The following is a 24,989-nucleotide window of genomic DNA, read 5'->3' as shown; positions in this document are numbered from 1 at the left end:
GCCCTGCCAGAAGTTTCTTCCTCTATCTCCTCCCCCAGTTTCTGTGCCCTGGGCAAATTCACTGCATGTGGGCTGCTTTGCTCCTCCCCATCAGCTCTGCCCACCTTCTGCTGTGTCTTCCCTCTCACATTTCCCCATGACCTCCTGCACTGAGGTCCAGTTCCACCACTGCCTCCCTGTCTCTGCATTTGCTTCATGGAAACCTCCTGTTTCCTGGAAGTGGTATTAGACTCAAGAGGACCCAGGGAAAAGTGGAGATTTGGGTATCCCTCATTTATCAGCAGTTGGAAATACGCATCTTAGCCTGACCAGTGATGACCCCTCTATTGCCTTCACCATGGACAACTGCCCTAGAAGAAATGGCTTTCTCTTCTGTTCCCTCCTGCTCTCTTTAGATGTGCTTTTTGCCTCTGGTTTCTCATATTTTACTCACCATCCTCCCACTCACCAGCCATTCCCCACCTACAGCCTCCATGGACCACCGTGTGGTGTGATGGTAATAGCGTCTACTGCACTGCCGCATCTCAGTAATTACAGTCAGGCTGTGCTCCGACTGTCCTCTGCACCTGCCTACTACCACCCCATGCCTAGTACACACACATTTGCCTCCTGCTGTCACACTTCGACTCAGACCAACCACTCATCAAGGTGCCAGGATGCTGGCAGGAAAAAAGGGGGAAGGGTCATACCCTCAGTCCTGGCCTTCTTTTTGCCAGGTTTTCCTTTCCCTTCCCTTTTCTCCACTTTCTTACTCCATCAGAGATTCTGTGTGTTAACATGCCCTGTTTTGATTTTTGAGTCCACTCTGAAAGGTAACAGTTCAGTTCTTTTCCTGATCTGGACTGATTTTATTTTATCAGGGCTTTTTGTCACCCTTTTAGCAACTTTTTCAGCTCTCCAGCTTGTGCTTTACTGTCTGCCCCTGTGCCTGCCTCTCAAAGGGTCCCTTCCATATTTTTTTTCCCTTACCTCTTGCATCTTATGCTCAAAGGCATATTTAGATTAGAAGAACTGGGGAAACTTGTGCATTTTAAGTTCCAGCAATGATCTGGTCTTGGCAGATTTCAGTGACGTTGTAGCAGATTAATCTATTTCCCAGGATACCAAAGCACCCCACCTGTGTCCTGCCCTGCCCTCAGCAGTAACATGCACTTGGACTTGGCCATGTTCCATATAATTATTCCTTCAATATGTCTCTCCGGGCTTATTATCTATTCAGTGTAAGACTCACTCTTACCTTTTTATTTCCAACACTGGCCACATCTCTCCTGCTCTGTCCTCTCCCTTACCTCCACATTAGCGGATCATTCCAGTTCATTTCTTAGCAGAAATCATGTGTCTTCATAAGTCTCTACATTGTGCTTCTCTTTCCGGTCAAAAGAAAACGGATGAAATGAAACTGAACCTTGGGTGTTCTCCTCTGCATATTTGTAATCTCAGCCTGAGGAGCACTTAAAAAAAGTTATGGAAGAGCTTGTGATGACTTAGTATGGTGCTGTCATGCAATTAGTACCATACAAATTTAATAATCTAGTTTTAGGAAAGAAATTGCCATTATATCAAGAAAATGTATCAAACCCTATCAAACCCCCAAAACACTAACCATCCTGACATCAATATGGCAGTTCATATTTCCTCTTCAATCACTTGCTGCTATGGAACCTGGCTTATTATACACATCAAGTCTGCTTGTGTGAGCCCTTTTCTTCTTCAGAAATAATGGTGTGCCACACCATTCATGAAGAACAACCCAGTCCAGGAGCTTTTCTCAAGCAATATTTGGTGTTGGATGTTTCAGAGGAACACCTAAGCTTCATTTGCAGGAAATAAGGCAATTTTTTTCTGCCTCTTCCTGTCAATGAAGTTATATGCCTAAGGAGAAAGATTGCTTTTGTGTAGCTTTACAATCCCTGATATAACTACAGGTACCAATCTTATTGTGACCAGTACATGGACTCTATGTTTCTGTTTTGACTTTTGAAAAAAAACCCGCTAAAGCCTTATCTGAGTGGAAAGCTTTCCCTTGTCCCTGTGGTTTCTGGTGCTGTCCCTCTTTTATCTTATTCCCTTTCCCTACACAGTGCATGCTGGAGGCGAGCTGGGTGTGCTCTGCCATGCCTGCAGAGGGGAAAAACTATGGCGAATTCATCTTTCACCAGCGTGGTGGTGAGGAGTCTGCTTAAGTTGTATCAGGAATCAAAGTGATTTTATATGCCATTACTCTGGAGGAGAAACACATGCTGCAGCAAGTTCAGGGTCTAAAATACTAGACACCAGGGGGAAATAAAAACATGTTGGCGAGTGGACTGTTAAGCCCACACAGCCAAATCATGAAAGGTCTTAACCCCTCACAAGCAAATCCTGTTGGCTTCAAGAGGGCTTCAGGTGCTCATCTCCCCCCTGGATCTGCTCACAGGGCTTTTACTTAATGAAAAGATCTCCACTGACGGGGTGAAGAGTTAAAGGTTTTTGAGCCCAACAAAATGACTTCCTTGGATTTGTGGAGCAGAGAGCGTGGATTAGGGTTTGTAACAGCAGTACCTCTTTCCCTGCTGGTCATGGCTCCTGGTGTTGGGAATATGTTGCTGCTTCTGTACTCGTTACAGTGAACCAGTGCGTAAAATGGGGAACAAAAAGAGCCGCTGTCAGAAGGGTTTGTAGGTAGCAGATGCCTGTTTGGCTGTCTGGAGGGAGGAAAAGCTCTTAATTCAGATGACTTTTGACTCCTGACTCTTCAACAAACTCTGTATTGTACAACCCCAAACTTACATTTAAACAAAAGAGACTTCCTTGTTTCCATGTGGCGTGGAGTGTCTCCCATATAACTCCTTGCAGGGATGCAGAGCGATTGCTAATAAAACAGCATTTCAATGCTCGTACATCCCACAAAGGGCAAATCTTTACCAGGAAACTGTTTTAATATTATTATTATTATTATTATTATTTAAAGACACTGAGCAGGAGTGCATTAACTCGGGGTATTATTTCCAGTAGTTCCAAAAATGTCTGCAGCACACCTGCTCTCCCTGGCCACTTCAAGCCAGCTCCTGCTCTGTTGTTGTTGGCTCCATACCAAGAGCCAGCAAAGCAAAAAATTTTTCACTTAAGCCCAGACTTACTGTTCTCCTGTCAGCTTCCTCGTAATGTATTACCTCACCTCGTCCTCTGAACTCTCGCATTTCTTTGTAGAGAAGTGTAATTAATTGTGAGCCACAGTTTAGCTCTGGGGGTTCAAAACAGTTTCACGTGTTTACCCAAACATTAACATTTTTCCTTCTTTTTTAATTTCCAAGCAGAAAAGGTGATGAGGGTTAAACAAAGCATCGCTCCTTCCAAGAACTCCAAACCCCAGCAGGGCTGGAAGGAGCTGATGGGAGGGAGGAGGGTGGAAGAGATGGACAAGGGGGTTTTCAGCCAGACACCAGGAGCCAGAGCTATGCCTGGGAACTCAGGTTCAGGAAGAAAAAGGGAATCCTCTACTGCACAAACAGCTCAGCTGATAGAGTAGCATATCCCAGGGATCCAGGCAAACATCAGTATCTTTATTTCTTACTGAGGAATTGGTACACAGAGGGGGTGTTAAACTGACCTGCCACCTTCTTTATTCACACATTAATTTATGAGGATTTGTCATACAAATGAGGACAAATCTTACGACTGGAGGAAGGTCTTATTTACTCATCACACCAATAGCACCTCTGTAGCAACCCTACCAAAGCTGAAGAAATCCCACTTCATTTGTGGATTATTGTCAGAAGACCTAAGGTGTTTCTAGAAGCCCTGAAGGACCCAGTTAAACCACTTTTCCATTATTTTTTTGCTGCAGAATCCTTTTGTCTGTTGCAGAGCCTGCTCACGTCTCATCTGAGGGCAGCTCCTCCAAATCCAACACAGGGGTGCTGTTAATCCCACAGGAATTTTCTTAAGAAATAGAGCGAAAAGAAAAGTTGCATATAGGTCATAGAATATAGATACAGGAATAAACACAAAAAACCCTCATGAAACTTCAGAACATTTCTACTTCTCAGCCATTCAGGGCTATCCAGCACCATAAGAAACCAGTAACTGGAAAGAGACCTATCCAGTAGTAATAAGAGATGCACTTGGGTTTCTGCTTTCAAATGGATGTGAGGTTTCTAGTCCATACAAACTTAACAGTAGTCCCATAGCTGATGCTCCCCAGAAAACCATGATAACCCTTTGCCAGTCCAGTCAGAACCTTTGAAGTCAGTGACAACGTTGTCACAGTAATAGCTCTGAAGAGCTATGTTGGCCCTTACGTTTCTGAAAGACCATCTATTTTGTACCACTCAGGTTCTTTGAAATAACGCCAGCGCCCCAGTCTTACAGCACCTGGCACATTTGCCATCAAGCTTCTTTGCTTCTTACTGCTTTGCCAAAGCAAGCTCTCCCATAACTTCATCTTTATTGCTGTTAGTAGAAAGAAAAAGTGGTTCCATAATAACTGAATGTCTAACTTTGCAGGAATGTTATTCAAACAGCCCTGCTGAGACTGACGTAGCAACCAGTTGCTGGAGATCAAGTTCGTCCCTTAAATTACTTTTCTTCAATGCAGTCATGAAAACATTCTTGCTTGAAGACTAGTGGGGAAAAAGGTCTAGATTTAATATCAAGAAAGGTGCAAAGCTAGTTGGAAAACAGATCCGCTTTTTAAAAATCAACATTTCATTATCATATTGGGAGGATTTAGTAATGCCCCAACAGTGTTTGTCACAAATCTGTTAAAGGCAGTGTCTAAAAGCTATTAATAACAGCCAAAGCTGGCATCTAACATCATGAATCAGCTAAGAAAACATGAAACATCACAACACAACTCTGATTTAACCATGATACCTTTGACAGCTGTATGGCAAAAAGTTATTTGCAGGTTAGTGGCATGCTGGAGTATCAAAACAGGGAGGTGATGCCCTGCCTAGGCCTTGCATGGCAATCTCAGCCTCAAGTCTATGGCATAAACCAAACAGTCAATGCTAGTGCATAATCTTCTGCATGAGGAGGATGTGCTAACCTGTGTGAGATTGCATGCCGAAGGGTGATCTTACCCTTGACCATTTTCTATGCACATAATGAGGAGCAGAGTACATTAGTAGAATCATAGAAGCAATAAAAGGTGAGTGCTCAATCCTGCCAGATCCCACTGTGCCTTCTGCTTCTGCTCACCACCTACCACAGTGCCCAGTAACCTGAATGGCAAACCCAGTACCAAACTGAACTTCCTGGCCACATCACATCTAGTCCTTAGCAGGGGTGGAAGAAAAAGCAGCCTGGAGTAACTGGTTGTAGCCAGGGACCAGGAGGCAGCAAACAACCTGTACTATTTTTTTTTATCTGAGAATTGTCTGCTAAACATCCAAATCGTTATGACATCTAACAAGGAAGGAAACCAATAGTAATTTATCTGAAGCTTTATGGTCTTTTGGGTAAACTAATTCCCCTTGCCTCTCAAGCACAGGCCTGTACAGCCAATGCAGTTTGGCCACTCTTTTAGTACTCAAAGTAAGATAAATGACCATCTTGTCCATGAGTCATCTATACTGTTTCCCATAGGAAGACAAGGTTTGAATTCAAATTGATCCTGAAAAGCCCAAAGGAATGGACAGAAATCAAATGAATGACAGTAAAAAGCACTTAAGAGGGAAATGTCGAATGCAAAAGTCCCCAACAAACAAGCCCAACCTGAGGCCTTTATGAACAGTGACCTGCCAGGCGGCAGTGTGCAGAGAGGGACGCACAGCCTTTAGAGATCCAGAAACTGTGGGAGTCCTCGGTATTGTCTGCCTACAACACAAGAAAGGGCAAAACGTCACCCCAGGCCACACCTGCAAGAGTGTTTTATGTAAGACACAGAAGAAATTATTGTGCTCTACTTGGCACTAGTGCAGTCTCAGCTGGAGCACCATGCTTTAAGGAAAATGGCAGTTGGACAAGGTCAAAAGGAGCTCATATGAAAGACAAAAGGTTTAGAAAACGCACCCCAAGACAAAAGGTTTATGGAGTAGGAGTCTTCTGTGTGGAAATGGGAAGGTGAAGGAAACCTAACAACACTCAGCTGTCAAGCAGAAACTTGACTTCTTTCTGCCCATTATAAACTGGTGCTGTGAAGTGTAATGTCTTCTGCTCTTTGCTTACATTTGGTGGGCTTCGTACAGCAGGACTGCTTTTGCAGTGCAAATTCAGACCACTTGTTAGCACATCTTCAGACCTTTAGTATTCTGTAGAAGAACCAGACTTTCATCAGATCAAAGTCCCTCATGATTCCCCTCAGGATCTGGTTTTGTGGCTGGTACTCATCACAACCAACTGCTTTTGGACATATCCAGTTGTCCGGAAGATTGTCCACTTTAGTCCTGCATTGCTGCTATTAAGCTGAGACAACCTCTGGGACATGATGGTTCTTAATGTGCAGTGTCAGTCTGCCTAGTGACTTGCTCTAGGAGACACAACCTGGACACACAGGGCTTGAGTCATTTCCAACATGGGCATCTCATGTAGTGCATCTGCCAGGGCTGGCAGGTATGACATAGTACCTACAGAAGACCTACATGTTTCTGGACAGGCATTTGGACTCAGGTGGCACTTCCTAGGGGAAAATAGCAACTAGCCTGCACTCAAGCAGCTGAATTGTGCCTGCTGCCCAAGCAGAGGAAGAAGCATCAGAACAGCAGTGAATTTATTAAATTGCATATAATAGGGGCACCTGGTGCATGGATGAAAATCACACCATGCTGCAGTGACACTACTAAGCAGGAGATGGAGTTCCTGTCTGTCCTCCAACAGAGGCTCCCAAACTGAAGTGTTCTATCCACAAGCACGACTTGTCCAAGGACCACGTGCGGTGCAGTGCCCAGCTGGGCTGGCAGCAGGGTGCACATGTGAATGCCAAGGAAGGCAGCAGGATAAAGGGAATGGCTGGGATAGGGGCTATTTCCTCAACACATTACTGCAGGTACTGTCTCCCCTTCCCTTGCTGGAGGCATTACTACCAAACCCTTTGCTTACCCAGGGTGCGGAGCTGGCACAGACCTGCATCAACCCCAGATCCCGTTTCTGGGCCACAGTGACCAAGAGTGCAATCATGCACACTTCCTTCCAAATTTATGCAAAAAGCATCCACCCCACACATATTTTATCCACTGTATTTAAGGCCTTGTGTAGTCTTGGCAGAAGTGGATGGATTTTGCCCAGAATACACAATTTAGTGTTAATTATCCCTTCCTGCTGGGCTTTAGAGCACAGAGCTTTCAGTTTAAGAACAACAGCTACAAGAGCTAATGAATTGCTCTGTTACCAGGAAGCAAACCCTTTGCAAAGTGCAGAGGATCCTGCCCCAATGCAGGTCACACGGAAACTCTTCAACAATAGGAGGATGGAATTTGTTAACTCTTTAGGGAAGGAGAGAGCATCACCAGCATCACTGCTGCTAGGGGGAACACCCCAACACAAAAGAGCATCTTGCACCCCCAGGACACAGCAAATCATACTGTAAAAGTAAGGGAAGAACACTCCCCTCATCAGTCAGTGAGAGGCTGTAGAAAAGGAAGGAAGAAACATGGCTGAGATTCATTTCTTTCCATGTAGCATACAGTAAAGTCTGTATTTTCTGCTTCCATTTGGGGGTAGTATATAGGAGCCGGATTAAACTGCTGCATTCCAAACCCCACTTCTCACATGCATTTATGCCACATCTAAGATAGTCTATGCACCTGTCACTAGGGCTCCACTGACAGACCACTTCTCTTTTGCTGATACTCCTTGAGATGAGAGAGCTTTGCACCACTTTGCTGGCAATTCAGCTGCAGGTAATGAATTAACAGCACATGGGAGTCATACTTGGAACCAATAATAATTTAATTCACCTGCACTGGCACTTAACCATCCAGCAATAGCCATTGCAGAGTGCCTCTCTACACAGCTGATTTAGGAGCTTTATAGACCTACATGTGGTGATCATTTGATTCTGAGACTGACACGTTACCTGGAGGAGAGTCCAAACTACAGTCTAGCATAGCGAGTATTTTGGCTGGTGGTGACCACATTTTAGCTGCTCTTTCAAATGCAGTCTTTTAGGTGTAGATGCTCACTTACTTGAATATCCTTACAAGAGTAGGAAATGAAATACTGAAATATAGAGCAGATGCTTCAGTACCTTGGACTAGATCCATTATTGACACAGGACCAACATTACACCCTTCTCAAAGATACTTTCTCACTTGCTCATATGTTGTACAGATGTAGGCTGCTGGCAATGATCTCTAAGGCAAAGTGGGCAACTTCCAGAATTTCAGCTACCCTTTGTCTCCATTTCTGGTGCAAGATTCTGGACAGTTTATTCTCATTTGGGTCTCTGTAGTTGTCATACTAAGATATCCTCATTAATGCCATATTTTGGCTCCCTCTTGAAAACAGGGTAAGGGAAACACCACTGGATGAATGGAACGACATCCAGCACTGGAGGCAAGGGATGATGTCTGCCCCCAGGAGCATTACTGCAGGCCACTGAGATAACCCTGTGATCTACCTGCCAACATGCAGAGGTTTTAACAGCAGCTCTTCCAGAGAGCCTGTGGCAAAAGTCTTCACGGCTTGGAATTGCAACTACAAGCACCAAGAAGTAAAAGTCTATAAGGAGTGAGAATCTTTCTTCCTGAGTCAGTTGAGGAAACAGCTGTATGAAGCCTGACATCCCTTTGCCAAGACAGCCGTGAACATCTTCCATCACATTCAGATGCAGCTTCCTGTCTCTAGAACAAGTTGTCCAGCAGTGGCTCTCTGGGAAACACCAGGCGAAAAAAGAGAAATACCAGATTGATTAGAGGGAAGATTTTATTCTGTGAAACGAAGATAAATCTGCAGCTTTATGACTGATGGTTTTACTGTGAGGTACTGCATAACAGGCTTAAGTAATGCTGAAGTATGACTGCCTCCTGTTTTATCTGGCTATAGTGTTTCTCCTTAGCTCATTGAGTCTCAGAGAAGGTTGTGAAGAACAGAAGCCTTTCAGAGCTGCAGCCTGCTTGCATGTGAATCCTTCTTGCCTGGCCACAGTAATAAGCATGTGAAGTGCATACTGAAGTCATTCTTCATAATGTTTTGCCTTGTAACATTTGAAACTGAAGAAAGCTTCTTTCTTTTACAAATAAATATTGAGCTAATTGCAGTAATATACATAAATCAAAGCCACGTATTTTGGTGAATAAAAGGCAGAACATCTACTTGGCATCTGGACAGCCCCAGTTTCCGGCATGAGCAGGTCCATGGGGGAGCAGCATGGGCAGGCATCTTGAGGGAAATCAAAGCAAGTGGATACCCTGTTTCCAAGCCCCCATGGGCCTCATCATGGAGCCTGCAGTGGCCCATCTCTCCTACTGGTTGGCCTGCCCTATTTCTTGAACAATTTTAGCAGGGTTTGCCATGCTCCTTTTCTGTCTACATGGCCTCTACCTTAGTACTGTCTCAAGAGACAGGAGAGACTCGACCTCGACAAACCTGCTGCCCACCGTGTCCAGTAGAAAGAAGCCAAGGCAACTCCCACCTTGGAAAGAAAAGCATTGATTTACCTCTTCATACAAGACACTGAGGATGCTCCATCAACACCTTCCCCACCCAGCTCCTCAGAGGGCAAGTTGCTTGTCTTCTGTCCCTTACTTCTTTTTTTTTCTTTTGAAAAAAACTCAGTTGAAAAACTGAGAGGCAAGTCCCCACATGGGAAACAGAGCTTTTGATAAGCAGCTTGAAGCAGATCCTGCTGGAGGGGAGTTAAGCAGGGCTGTCAGACAGTAAATGTTGAGCAGACCCAGAGACATACATTTTCTTTTGTGCAGTGTCTTCAAGCCCAGTGCCTTGGGTGTGCTGTGGCATGGGAGAATTGCACCACACACGTGCGATTTAATATGTTGCAGCAAAGTGCAAGAAAGCCATGGTTTGTCATCCCTTCAAATGAGGCTTGCGATCTGAGCAGTAAGTACAGGACAGCCCATATTGCACAGGGCATCTGGCGACTGAACGCCAAGTGACCTCCATACTACAGGCAATGCTCCAACCCCATCTGCATGGCTACAGCTTTGCTCTCCTAGAGCTCCTACGCTTCACCAGCTAGGCATTACTGAAATTAGATCCCACAGCATGCCTGTAGATAATGATTTATACATATCTTTCCTCTAAAGATAGGGAAACTGGAGCAGAGACAAGATTTTTTTCTCCTGCTGTTGTTTCCACCCCTGAATGTGCTGTCTGTGATCCAGGACATCTGCCTCCCACTCCAAATATTCTTGCACTGGGTCAGGATGCAGGCCCCTGGCTGTCCCTCCCAGGCAGTTCTGCTACCTGGCTTTGACAAGGGGGCAACACAAAGCAGAAAGAACCACTCAGACACCCACCAAAAATGTTTGGGTTCTCTTCTGGTTTTCAGTAGGGCAACATATTGCCTGCCTGGGGGCAGGGAGAATGAGGCTGAGCTTTAGGAATTTTTTGGAAGGTCTGCTGATCATCAGTCATATAGATATAAAAATCTTATGAGGGTGTGTAAACTCTGCCATCCTCTTCACTGGAGAGTCACCGATAGACACTGGGTAAAAACCAGTGAGGCAATGGACACTGGTGTATTTCCTTTTTGTTGTCACCATTGACAGACAGTTTATGTGTTTTCTGACATGATGTAGACAGCAAAACCTAGATCTGAAGTAAGTGCCTGTAATAACTATCAGCCCCTTCATCAGGCACCCAGAGGTCCCTGCTGCTCTTGCAATCAGGGCTACCTCAGTGCCAGCGGGTTGGTGTACCTTCCCTGCCCAAGGCCACAAGGTGAAGGATGCCTAGTTTTTGGGAGACCCCAAAATCTCCTGAGGAGCCTGACCTGCTGGCTCTGCCTGTCTCTGTATACTGATTTCTGCTCTTGTGAAACAAAGGCACAGTCAGTGTTTTCTTCTAAAGCTTGGGTGGAGGAGGTACCCATCTCTTATATAGCAGCTTGTAATGAAAGCATTCATCAAGGACATTGTGCTGTGCCCAGGCTGGTTCTTGTCATCTCCTGCTCCATGATGGTGGCTGAATATGCACGGACTGGTCCTTGGGACACAACGCATCTTCTCTGCCAAGGGACTGCTCTTCCCATGGGAAAAGTGTTAGGCTCCCTCTGGCACCTGTGCTTGTTTGTATGAATCTTATCTCCTTTCTCCACCTTCTCCTTTCACCTAGGTCCTGAAATACAGTCTAAAGAGGAAAATATCTTCAATAAAAGGAAGGGGAGTGCCTCTGCCCTGCTCAGAAATAGCCTGTGTCCACTGGGTTACAGTTTTCAGTCACTGAGGTTATCATGGGTGGAGTAAACAGGATATTGGGTTCCTCCTGACATGAATAATTTTACCTTTAGGACGTGGACAAGAGTGGGGTTTGAAGGGACACAGCAAGCCCTGTCCAGAAAAAAGATTCTCAGGGAGAAATCCATGTTTTGGAGCATGTGAGGACAGAAGCACCTGAGTGCTAGCTTCCCAACAGAGATACCTGGACTTTATTCCAGAGGTGGGCTCTCAAGTTCTTTCTTATACTAGCCTGTAGTCTCAGTGTGTTGACATCCTGATATCAGCAGCTCATTTATGTGCAGGGAAAAACCCAAACCGTTCTCATTTTGAATATGCTAAATAAGTAATAGAGCTAATTGTGCCCTCTGCTCTTGTAACAGCTTGAAAGTGAAAAAGAGGTGTTGTCGCAATAGGGCAAAGGACATTCTCTAGCTCTGACAATAACTCAGCAGTCTGGACTAAAACGGTCCAGTTTTTTTTGCAGAGAACGTGCCATGCTGCCAGCAGCCCACTTGTGCTGGGGTCTTGCTTGCTTTTGTGATTTACTTCTGGGTTTTGCCATTAGTACAATCTTAAACATCATCGTTCTTGGCTTCACTCTTCACTCTGGTACCTACCAGCATACACAGAGACCCTGTGACGGATAAAGCAAACCCAGAAGAATAGAGTAGCTGTAATCTAGCCTCTACTTATTATTTTTACCAAAAGCAGCAGCATGCAGAGCACAGACATAGGAGTGGGAGAATGGAGAAACATGATTTTAAGTCAGCCAGCACAGGAGGTGGTTCTTAGCTCAAAACCCAAAACTGCTTTCATCATAAAATAAATGCAGCTTTTTGCAATAGCTGGAGGTCTATGCAGCCACATATACAGGAACAAAGAAGTTTGTTTACATGACACTGCTTACACTGCATTACAGGGTAACAAATGTCAGTGCAATACTAAGAGCAGAGCAAATCCAGTAGCTGGGTTTAATCATGAGCTGTTACTGCTACAGACTGTAATGAATGGATCTTTCCTAAATTGTTTCCCACCACTGATATTGAGGCATTCGCCTTGGACAAATAAACTGTACAGGTTGATGACCTTTGGCAAACTTGCTTCAAATTAAGATGGAGAACATTTCAGAAGGGCAAAATCAGAGGTAAATAGAAGCTGATGAATCTTATTAGTAAATATAAAAGAGCTTTAAGGTTTCATCTAGATGCACTACCAGGACCAAACTGCTTCATTTGAATTAATTCGTTCTCTCAGAGCTGTATATCAAAGTGCATCCCTCAGAAGCTCCAGCCAGGAACTGTGTCCTTGGGAGGCAGCGATACCCTCAGCAGATCAGGCTGTAACTCAGAGCATGCTTGATGCCTGCTTTACACCACTGTAAAAGGAGGAATCCCCACCCCAACCTTCCTTTCTCCTGCTCTGGCAAAAGCCTTGGTTACTCAGTGAATGGATTCAGTTGAAAAATAACCTAGGAAACATGGCTTGTTACTTGTTCACTGGATTAGTCCTTATGGGACTGTACTAGCCTTGGAAAGGGCAGAGGATGAGACAGGGCAAGAAACTCCCTTCTAGCAGCAGCAGCACTTGCTAACACTGATTGCAGTGGTTGTCGAGTTTCAGGCCCAGTGTTTGGAAATACAGTTCTCAGGAGGTTTAAACATCTGCTTCTGACATTCCCAGAAGTCCACCAGCATCCATATATTGACTCACCCATCAGAGCCCACAGACTGGGTCTTCCTTCACCTGTATTGCCTGAGGAGCATGGTGAAACAGGCTTAAACCTGCTTAAACCATTTGGACTGAGCTGCACAGTGGTGAGGGAATAACAGGATAATCCATGATTATGTCCATGTTATAACACTCATGAGGGATGTATGAAACTTGCACTCAGTTTTTCCATCGAAAGAAGGAGGTTCAAGGGCAGCATGCTCTGTTTTGGCCCTCCTGGAAGACAAAGACTCTATTATTGAGTTAGTCTTACTTTGCATGACAATTTTGTATTTGTTAAGCTGGAGAGTGAATAACATGATTTATTTGTCACACATGTCTGTGGTGGAGATGATGGTGTCAATCGTCTTGGCAGTGTCCCACATGAATAACAGCCAGACACTGTAACTGGTACCATAATTCAAGTCTCCTTTTTAAAGGCGCTGCAATAGTCAACTACTAATTAGGAATTTATACTTACTCTTGTCTGTTTTATAATTGTCTCTTTTGTCCTCTCAAATAACAGCATTAGCAGGAATGCACCTGAACAAATGGAACCCTCTGTCACCTCCCCTGCTTTTCTTGACTAGACAAGCAGTGGCATATGCTGGGAGTGGTTCAGAGCTGCACTTGTGAAAGTAAGGCATTGAATAGAACCTGCCTTTGCCTAGCAAGGACACTAGTTTGGCAGCCAAGTCATGCAAGGACTTGACATCTTCAACACATCCCCTTTTCTCTTAAAGCTGGCCAGGAATAGTTGTCAGGTCAAAATGTGCTGTAAGATGACAGAACATGCAGTATGGGCTCACAAAAGCCATTGTTTAGGAGACCAAGGCCAAAACCAAGGTAGGTGGGTAGGTGGTTACAGGATATTAAGAGCAAAGAAATGGTATTCTGCAAGGAGACTTAATTTATTGCTGTCATTTTTTGACTGACAAATACATCATTATCTCAAATTTAAAGTACTCCTGACATTATACAGCAGCAGTGTTCTTTCACCCCTTGCCACCGCTGGTCATTCAGCAGAGCATCGTCATGTGCTGCAGGACACTGATGGTAACATGCACCTTTCGGGGGAGGAAAGGCTCTGCTTTTCACAAAGAGAGCTTGGTGCCAGTGTGTGCTCAGCAAACTCCACATCAGGTAACACCACATGCCTAAACACCTAAGAACAAAGGTGGGCAAAATGCACTTCAGAAGCTACGGAAGACAGCTAGTTTAGTAAAACTACAGGAAGAGCTAATTTGTGAAATATGAAGGTATTAACCATGAGAAATCCTACAGAAATTAAAGTTTCTGCTTAGAAGGAAGTATATGACTAGACTATGGTGCAATGGTCTGGCTGCATAAGCCGGTTCTGAAGTGACAATGAAGCTAGCCTGCCATCTGTTTTGGTGTTTTGAAGTGCTCGCTTTTCCAGGAGGAAGGACAGTCACTAGAGCATGGCTCTGCCATGAGGAGAATCTTATTTACCTACCACAGTCACAAGGGATGCGCACAGGTTTGGGTGGATTATGTGTACTGGGCAAAACTGTAGAAACAAGGTAGCAGGAGGAGCAGAAGATGGACTTGAACGCGCAGTTCAGAAAAGTCAGGAATATAAGAGCTCTTTGACCCATACATGGTTCTGGCTGTGAAGTATTTGCATTTTTTGCCATCAGATCTTCAGCTATTTTCAATTAGTTTTAAATACAGTGAGCTGAACTGTGTATAAATCTGAACCCAGATTTTACTGAACCAAATACATTCCCATTATCAAAGAGTAAGCAATGCAGTACTACCCTTTTTATACAGAGATGGTGAGGCCACAGTTAGAAAACAGATTACATAATAAGGTACAGTAAAGCAGGAGTTAAGATTTTTTTTTTTTTGCTTAACATTGAAAGAACCCAGTATCTTTTTAACTGCAAAGGAGTAAACACAGATCCTACAATAGCTTTACTTACGTAAGTAATGATGAGCTGATCAATTTCTGTAAGAAGGATTATTCATAAGTGGAAGAATTTGCTGCACTGAGGCGCGTTTTTCCCCTCTGCTCCTCTCCCATGGGGATTAGAGCTGGAGCCTCCACTGGGGAGCCAACAGGACTCAGACAACTTGTCCCTGACAGGTGGTCTTCGCAAAAGAACCTGCAAGGAACAAGATGATGTGTTGGGCCAGCAGGAAATCAGCAAAGCTTTTATTCTTTCCCCTTGGTAGGAGCCCACTGGCAGAACCTCAACTCCCCCCAGATGCATAGCACACTTACCACTTTGCTTATAGCAGTGAACCCAGCATCAGCCCATGAGGGAGCAATGAGGCACAAATACTACTGGTTTCAGGAAACAGTTCTGGAAGTAAATTGCTAGTGGCAACCAAACACCTAGCCAAATGTCCCATCAGACCATTTTTTCTTTTCGCATCCACTGGCCTGAATGAGATGCTGTTACTGTATACAAAGTCTGAGCCCTTGCTGCTTAAGCAGAACTGGCTTCTAAACTGCAGTGTAAGAGGGTAAGCTTGTCAAGTGGTGTAGCTGCTCCACTGGGAGAGCTCCACCGTGCCACTGAAACTCACATAAATGCTCCATTTGCCATATTCCTTCAGAACCAGCTGCATGCTAAAGTAAAAGGCAGATGGCTTGCTCATGTTAGAGACCTCCGTTCTGTTCCCAACTCTGCCTGAATAACCCTGTGCACTCATCAGTTATTCCTTTCTATCTGCCTTTTTTTTTTTTCCTAAGATAGGAAAACTGGGTTGGAAAAGATATGGAAATTGTTATAACACTCATTGCAAGTGCAAATGCTGGAATTCCTTGTTCCTGGTGAAGCTCAGTGCCTCTCACTAAGCTTCAGGATCTTTTAAGAGCACCTGACGTAACAAGTTTGTCTTGGAGACCAGAATGCCAATAAGAGACAGCCTGATTAAAAAGATTAACAAAAAGAAAAAAAGTTCCAAAGACAATGCCGTGTTTTGGGAACATGAGTCACTACTCTCCAGAATTTCTAGTTTACAGACTGAGGGATGGCTCTTATCCAGCCTCAGGTGATACAGGCTGGCAGCTCCTCCAAGCCATGGCTACTCACTCCTACCAGAGACACTCTTTGGAGTTGTTTAAATGGGGGGAAAAAGCTGACTTGAGGTCAACTTAGTCAGCTTGTCCTGATTGAAGCCCCTGTTATCTCTGCAACCACAGCTGAGATCATTTGACCTGGTCAGGATGTAACCATGACCACTTCAAACACTCCCTTGGCTGGTAGCAGCAGCAGCTTATGGGAAGGTGCTGCTGGCAGGACAACTGGCCCCAGTTGACAGGAAGGTTAAACATTCCTCCTCCTAACTCCAATACTTACTGCTCCCAAGGCCTCAAAATGAAGAATCTGCAAGTCAGGTAACTGTTCAGCTCCTGGTTTGGAGACCAGCGACAGCATTGCGCTCAATGTGAGCAAAAGAAATTGGGGACTACTGTCCACAGAAATGCTTTTGTATTATTGGGTTGATTTTATTGAGGAGAGGGCAGAATTCCAAATACCTTTTTTGTATATAGTGACATGGCCTTTCAGAGCTGTTGGAAGCCCTTGTTATTTAGAATTTTGCATGATTTTCCAATGAATTTATGTCTTGAACAATTTGGTCCAACAGATTTTATTCTTGCACACTGAAAGAGCAAAATGCTTACTCTGTATCTTTGTAACAGCTTACCTGACATTAAATTTGTAGAAAGCTTCACAGAATTCAAGGGCTCTCATTATCTTCATCAACAGTCATGCAAGATCTTGGCTACAGAGAGAGCTCCTGAAGAGTGACGGGAACAGGATCCGGTCAGGCAAAGCACTGGCAGACTTGTGTCTGCCTTTGGGCACAGAGTGTGCTAAAAGTGAGCAGGCTCTCCATGCAGGTAAGGAACAGAAACTCATGAGGAATGACACAAAGATAGCGTAGGAGTGTTTAATTTTTTTTTTTTTAATTTTTTTTTTTTGGGGGGGTAATTAATTTATCCCCTTAATTCCTGAATTAACACACAATGCAAATCTTGTGATTATTATACAAACTTTAGTTTACACAGATATGATCAAAACCCAACAACGGTTCCCAATATAGAAATGTTAAAATCTAAAACAGCATCAGAGAACTTGAGACTCCCTGGAAAAATCATAGGAAAGACCAAAACGGCATTCTCAAGATATTTATTTTAAAGATTACTTCCCACCGTCCTCATATTTTTTAAAGATCTTTTTGGGTATCTAGTCGTGTAGAGGTAAGGCCTTGGAGAACTTTCCCTAGTTGTAGATTAATACTACACTACTTTCACATTCAGCAAGCTATTAGGACAAGCTTTGCCAAAACGTGCTCTTGACATCAGCCCATTTCATGTTTAATCCCACCTGTCACATTATTTTCTAACTACAGTTTAAAGGAGCAGTTTTTGTTTTCTGAAGCAATGAAATATAAAATGTATAATAGAGTTTCCTCTAGAGACAACATACATACAATGTGCATGATAGCCATAACACACACAATGCAGAAGGCTATGTGACAGATTAGTGACCAGAGGTCATGAAAAAACAGAGGGACAAAACAAAAGTTGTAAATATTTGATCATTTTTAAAGTTTATTTGACTATCATAACATTTTTGCGTAAATTTTTTGGTGAAAATCATACTGTGCAAATATAATTGGAACAACTGCCTAAGAAAAACATGAACAATAAATGACAAAAAAACCACCCTCAAAATATATTCTAATATTGAATTTCTCTTATGAAATTCAGAGATTATTCTAGTAGCAATTAAACAAGCTATCCTGCCAAGGAAGGAGAAAAAAAATACTTTTGTATTTAAGTACCAGAATGTGAATTGCAAAATATACAGCAAAACCTCTATCGAAGTGAAGAATTGAGCGCAGACTTACACACTGGTAGTAAAGAAATTAAAACCAACACACTTTTCAGAAGCACTGAGGACAGCACAGAGCAAACTTTTTCCTCTCTCCTCCTCCTTTGCTCAAAAGCCATTACCTATCTTCAGTATGGCCTCCAAGAGCAAAATGGCCTTTTCCCATCCTCAGATGGTCTTCTGTACAGTAGAAAGTATTTTCATTTCTCTACTATAGACTTCTGTGTTTGTTTAGAGTGTGAACTCCTGATCCTTCATCACTTTGATGATAAAAGCCCCAGTGTTGCCTGTTGCTGTGGCAAAATGGTGCTTTTAGTAGTGTCGTATTTTCTGTCTTGCTTTCAAATTGCCACCCAGTCTTGTGGCCACCATTGTCCCAAGCACACTTTGCCAGCACAAATATCAGTGAAGTGCTGCTTGTGCAGACACTGGCTGAGGGTTTACTGGCAATAATTGCATTAGAATAATTTTATTCAAGAGTGCAAACACAGCCCTTCTTGCCAGTTTAAGCAATTTTTACTCAAATCTGTCTGAAGAATAGTGCCTTTTAGGGTCACTCGTGCATTTTGGGCTACGCCATGGTACATTCTTCTACAAAAATATAAGACAGCTATTGGAACACACTGGCACTCTGAGATTAGCCAAACTAACAAAACTTGCTCATTTCTTTTTTTTTTTTTTTTTTAGTATCTGTTAATTTATCTGATTATTTGTAATTCTATACAATGTAAACCCCCCTGACTTTCAAGCTCATACCTACAGCATTGCTGTTACCAATCACACATATGGACAGGCTGCTCCAGAAAACCAGCAAGTAGACAGCAATGAGGCCATGGAGAATTTGACAGTGCCACCAGAATCACCAGTGGGATGGTACATGAACACTACTAAAAGAGGAGAAAGGAGTTAACTTCTCTTCAACACATCTTTTAGTTTCTTATGTTTCTTTCTGTTCCTGTTTGCTCACAGTCTCAGAAGTGTATTCCCCATCCGTATAAGCATGACACTTAATACATACTTCTGTAACATTCTTCCTATAGTTTTTCTGTAATACTGTTCCTGTTCTCAAATTGCTTGAGAGAACATCCCACTGTCACAATTTTGCAACTGGAACTGATTTTTAAACATACAAATTGATTACATTCTGCAGTCATAAAACAGGTTGGTAGCAAAACCGAACCCAGAACATCAGGCTCAGGTCAGTGCTCTGTCCCATGCTGCATTCAAAAGACACTTTTCATTTTGTCAGTCTGGACAGGTGACTGTCCCCTGTTTGCTTGGCTGAGTCATGCACAGTGAGCATGACAAAGCAGCAGGCACAGACAACAGCCTGGGCAGACAGGCAACTGATGTACTTTTCATCTTCTGACCGGAGAAGAGGGCACAGGACAGTGAAGTTTTATTAAAACTATGTTCCATTTTTACTGCTCTTTTCCAACCTCTATTTCTCTTCAAAGAGCAGAATGCAAAGGCTTTATGCTTTTGCTTTCATTATTTTTTTCATGTGGGAAACGGCTTGAAACGGCTTTGCCGTTAATGTAAAGAGAAGGTCCATGTGCTGCAGCTGGAGTAATTCTGGGACCTTGGTGGATGTACTCCTTCACAGCTGCCTGGCCTTCTCTATGCTGCACACCTGTCTATGCTGCAGGGATCTCACTGGTGGGGCTGCGAATAAAGCCTGTGCCTTCTAAGCTGCTTTATGTTCCAGATGAGTTTACTCCACTACATGAAGATGCATCACAGTTTCTTGTGGTTTTCAAAGGGATAATAAATGATGTTATTAGGTCACAATCAGAGGCATCTTCAAGCTTAACAGATGCAAAATTCAATACACCAATCCACTATGAAGATAAAAATGTTAATGATGGTTTCACAGTCTAAGTAATGAATATAAATTTTCTCCACAAAACTATAACATTCCCTGAATCAAAATTGCTTGGACTTTGCTCTCTATACAAGCACAGTTTTCTCTTGCTTCTTTTAAAGTTCTGGAAATGGAAGTTACTGGCCTTTCACAAGCTTAACCATGGATTTATTAAAATTCTTTCTTTGTTCTATTACAAAAGACAGCAAAATTTTCCCATTTCAACAAATGTCTCCCTGGGCTTATTACTATAGACAAGTAACATGTTCCTGGAACATGAAAAACCTTAAAATAGTTTAAAAAAGGTTGTGTTTCATTACCTAGAACAGAGCAAAGCCATTTTTACCTGCAAGAAATCCTGACCTACCTGTTTGATTCTGTTACAATAATAATTACAATGCAACATTATTGAGGCAGTATAAATGACTATTTTTTTCAAACCAGCCTTCTCATGTTTACCTCAATGATACTACTGAGTTAGAAGCTTACTCCACCTAAAAATGCAATATTTGGTATACTGTACGGCAAATACAGACAAAGCAAAACAATTAATATATGGAATAAATCTTTTGTATGTATTAATGTTGAGATAATAAGATTGAGAAGTATTCAAAACTTAGATACGTGAATATAAAATAAATTATATGGTGCTTGTGAAAAACAAATGAAATTAACAACTGAAATCCCCTTCTAGGAAATCATTATAAAACAGAATGTTTCTTACAGAACAGTCTCTAAACTCCGCTTAAACTGCAAAACATTATAAACACGCATATATAATACAAATTTCAAGCCTTTGTACTTACATTGCTGAAATCTTATGTATAATATATATGTAATGTTAGTGCCGTACCTTTGGAAAGTTCAAGAGCAATATATACATCAATCTTTTCACTAGCTTATTGCTAAATCAAGGAAACAACTATAAGCTTACTTCCTTTAAAAGCAGTCATATTAAAGAGAGCATTAAACTCTGTTATGTAGATAAAGAGAGGGGAAAAAAAAATCACAAACCCACACAGTTCATTCTGAAAACTCAGTTGTTCTACTAAGGCTGGTAAATCAATAAACTAACGCAGCAATTCCTGTGCCTGCACACAGTCAAACCTTCCTTTCACTTATGTGCTCCTTATGAACCATTGAAACCAAGTATTGACACTGAAGCGGGAACCGTGTCTGAATAACATCTCGTAGAAATAACTTAAAACCATTTTCTAAATGACCAGAATAATGACAGTAAGTCAGACTTGTTGACACATTTTATTGTGAGATGGGGAGTCTGGTAAAAAACTAGAAAATGACCATGATGTAACAAGGAACTTAAAAATGAAGTTTCAGATTTGTAACATACATACATGAATACAGGAACAAATTGGCACAAAAATGTTAAACATTGCTCCCAACACTGTTTATAAGATCATTCTAATTTGGCTTACTAAGGAAATGAGAGGTTTATGGTTAGACTAATCTCTTAATAAAACTGCAGAGCATCATGCTATTAGTCACACAGTGAATTTCAAAATTTAAGAGCTTTATATTAAAAACTGGGTAAAGGTAAAATGAATTGATTGCAATTGTAAAATTAATACATTCCCATTTTAATTCTTCTGTTCTACAGTCCAAGGCAAGTATAAATGTTAACATAACACTGTTAAATCAAATCTCAATGCAAGAGAACCGATTGCATCTCTACTTTAAATCTTATCAACTTTCCAAATTTTCATACTAAAATATATTATTGTATTAATACAAACTACAGTATTATACACTACACTGTGTAATAAATAAAGAAATATAAAAATAAGACACATAAATATAAAAGTTTTCTAAAACTAAAAAGGTACATATGTCAGTAAGAAGGGTATTAATACTGCCAGGTTTGAAGACATACAGTACAAAATGTTGCACAGATCTATAAACTAAAAGAAATAAAATAATACTGATAGGTAAAAATCAGCTAACATTGTTAATAAATGGGGTCCATAATAACTAACATTTGAAAATACTTATGAGCCAGATAACATGTCATGTATGTGTCTGAAATTAAAGTAAACCAATAAAGCAATAAAGCAGATTAGAAAATTTCCCTTGTAATTATTTTAGAGAAATTCTGCAAGTCAGGTATTAACCCAAAATACCACCAAATAATTAAATAAAGAAATATACCAGTGTTCTTACTTCTCTGATGGCTGAGTGTTTTTTTCCCCATGATTAGTTTAGAAGTTTGATACAAATCAACAAATGCTAGTTATTGTAGGCCACACGTTGGATAAAGGCTGCTTAGAGCCTTTATAATACTGATAAATGGCACTTACAGCACACAGGTCTTGCATAAGGCCAAAGGAGATACAAAGCTTCATATCATATCCTTCATATTGTTACTACATACTCAAAACACAATTACAAACACTGATTTTGACGACTTTGCTGTCCTTACCAGTATTAACACTGTTAGTCCCTGCAATCAGAACTCAACAACAATCCTTTCAACTACATTTTTAACCACGTGAGTAAGAAACTTCAGTTCTTCTATCATCTGCTTTCTTAAGGCTAACAATACACTTTAAATGAGAATATGCTCTACTACAACATCTAATGTCATAAACCGCTACCTTCTAGGTTGAATTTATTAAGGTAGCCAAGCACTGTTTGCAACTGCATTACAGATTTCTGCAAAAGGGAATTTTGTAGTGCAGAAGTTCTCACATTTTGAAACATAAGAAAATACTGAAGTGGATTTAGGAAATGTTTTACCATTAAAAAAAAAAAATCATATAAATCTCTCCCAATTGTACAGCTTAAAAATTAATCAACTTAAGAATGAAAATTAATACTGATAAAACAAACAATGCCAGATGCTTGTCTAATAAATCAGGTTTCCTAAAACCTGTTAAATCTTTGCTTCCAGAGTCACTGTATTTTTCTAATCTGCTTCATGTTATAAACTTGTTCCTAACTTTGAAAACTGTGTGAAAAATTACTAAGTTTGAGGTTCAGGCACACCTGGATTTCTTTTTTTTTTTTTTCCTTTTTTTTTTTTATATATATATTTTTTTACACAGTAGTGAACAGAAATCACAGTATGCAGGCTACTGCGTTTCCATGAAAAGCATGTATAATATAGAACAAACTTCATTACCAATTTTTTTCCTTATAGAAAAAACTATCATTTAAGCTTTATCTTTTTCTTCTGACACCTGCCCATTATTCTGTATAACTTCTGGTTCTGCATTGCTTGCTTGATTTACAGCTTCATCATTCTTGTTACCTTCAGTTTTCCCTTCTTCATCTTCTTCTACTTCTTCTTCTTCTTCGTCCTCTACTTCTTGTAGTTTCCTACATTCTTTTTCTTCCTGAAGTCCTTCTATCTCTTTTTCTTCCTCCTCCTCTTCCTCTTTTTCACTGTCTTCCTCTTCTTCCCTGGTTAGACTCTCTCTCTCATCTGAGTCGATCTGTGATGGAGATGCCCTGGAACCAGCATGCTCATTATTGAGGACCTCCTGGCCTGTCTCCTCCTGTTCCGTGCTGTCACGCTCTTCTGCCTCTCTTTTGCAATAGGAGTATCGATGATTCATGTGTTGAGAGTAAGACCCCGAGTGCGAAAACCGCTTTCCACATTTGTCACATTGGTAGGGTTTTTCCCCAGAATGCAGTCGCATGTGTTCGATCAAATGGTGTTTGTGTTTAAATGCTTTTTTGCAAATTCCACACTCATGAGGTCTTTTACCTACAAAATAAAGCACAAACAGTTGGACATCTTGTAGCAGCAGTTGTAAAGAATTACGTTGTTGTTTTCATCATAAAATGCTGTTGGTGAAGGTATTACCAACAATTAATTTTATTTAACAAGACAGTCTATTCCATGCACTCTCACCCTGAATTTTTCACCTGAGGATCAAAGGATGCAAGGGTACATTATCACAATTACAAGGGTAATTTGTAAGTTTTTTAGGAAACCTGAAGGACAGATTCTCAGATGTAACTTTTAGCACAAAAAAAATACAATATAAGTAAATCAGAAAAGGAGATATTTTTCTTTCAGTAAACATTGTTTTGATTCAAAACCATTCTGATTCTTCTGTATCAATGGAGATTTTAAGCAAACTAAGCTTGTATGCTGTTTTTTGTGTACCAATTCCTTCTTCCACCTTCTAGGTAAAGGAAAAATCATTCTAAAATCTAGGTTGGCACAGGCAAATAAATGCCTTAGGTACAAAACTTGCTGACTACACATACATTAATACGGCAAATCTGCTTTGTTTCACTTAGTTCTCTTTCTCCTCTCTTTTGCAGCTTTCTACTTTGTTGCCTCGTTTTTAGAGTCTCTTATGAGCACAGCAGGAACCTAGCAATGTTATTTTGATTTCAATACTCAAAGTTGCTATGCAAAACAACTTTGCACCGTCTTGGCCCATGAGAGACAGAGACAATCAGCAGTTTTTTGGTCACACTATAGCGATTATCAACACCTCCATGTCAGCTCATGCCAAACAGGCAGTGAGGTGGATGTTGCTCTCTCTTCCCAAGTAACAAGTGATATAATAGAGAAAATGGGCTCGAGTTGTCCCAGGGGAGGTTTAGATCGGATATTTGAAGTTTTTTTTTCCCTGAAAGTGTTGTCAAACACTAAGACGGGCTGCCCAGGGAAGCTGTTGAGTCACCATCCCTGGAGCTGTGTATTTAGAATATGTGTAGTTGTACTTAGGGTCATGGTTTAGTGGTGGACTTGACAGTGTAAAGTTAATGGTTGCACTTGATGATCTTAAGGGTCTTTTGCAACCTAAATGATTCTATGATTGTGAATACTGCACTTAATTTAAAAGTTGAACGAAGAGTTGTGTTACGTAAAGGAGGAGTTCAGAGTCTCAGGACAGAAAAGGCATGAAAATAGCGTTATTGAATACAAGTTGAGAAACTTGATCAAGTGGTGAATACAGAAGGGGATTTTTTATCTTTTAAATTCCATATGTAAGATGAAATATATATAATATAGGCACCTAAACAATTAAACAAAAATAATTAAGCCATCACAGAAGAAACAAGAAATCAAGTTATTTTTAAAAATGACTAAAGATAGCAGAACTGGAGTCAAAAGGAACAACTATGAAAAGTTAAAAATAAAAGTAAAATCCAAAAATGCTAGAGTCCATATCTGATAAATGGCTGTTAGCTTCAGATCATTACAAATGCAGCTTAATTTGAAAACCCATTGTGCTAGAGAGATCT

At 41.4% G+C, this 24,989-nt stretch overlaps 1 protein-coding gene across 3 annotated transcripts in view; it reads right to left on the bottom strand.

The window, feature by feature from the left end:
- Positions 1-21,004: 21,004 nt before the first annotated feature.
- The window catches only part of ZEB1 (zinc finger E-box binding homeobox 1), a 122,491-nt gene continuing 118,506 nt past the window's right edge, over positions 21,005-24,989 (bottom strand). For all 3 annotated transcript variants that reach the window (XM_062617391.1, XM_062617390.1, XM_062617392.1), the window contains one exon: positions 21,005-23,490. In XM_062617391.1, the coding sequence (XP_062473375.1) occupies positions 22,934-23,490 (557 nt within the window). In that variant the 3' untranslated portion in view covers positions 21,005-22,933. The remainder of the gene's footprint in view (positions 23,491-24,989) is intronic.

The sequence above is a fragment of the Pezoporus occidentalis genome, unplaced genomic scaffold, assembly GCF_034315485.1.
Source record: "Pezoporus occidentalis ecotype Australia unplaced genomic scaffold, CSIRO_AGI_Poc_V1 ctg195, whole genome shotgun sequence".
Classification (NCBI taxonomy): Eukaryota; Metazoa; Chordata; class Aves; order Psittaciformes; family Psittacidae; genus Pezoporus; species Pezoporus occidentalis.
The sequence above is the reverse complement of the archived record's forward strand: the minus strand, read 5'-3'. Positions and strand labels throughout refer to the sequence as shown.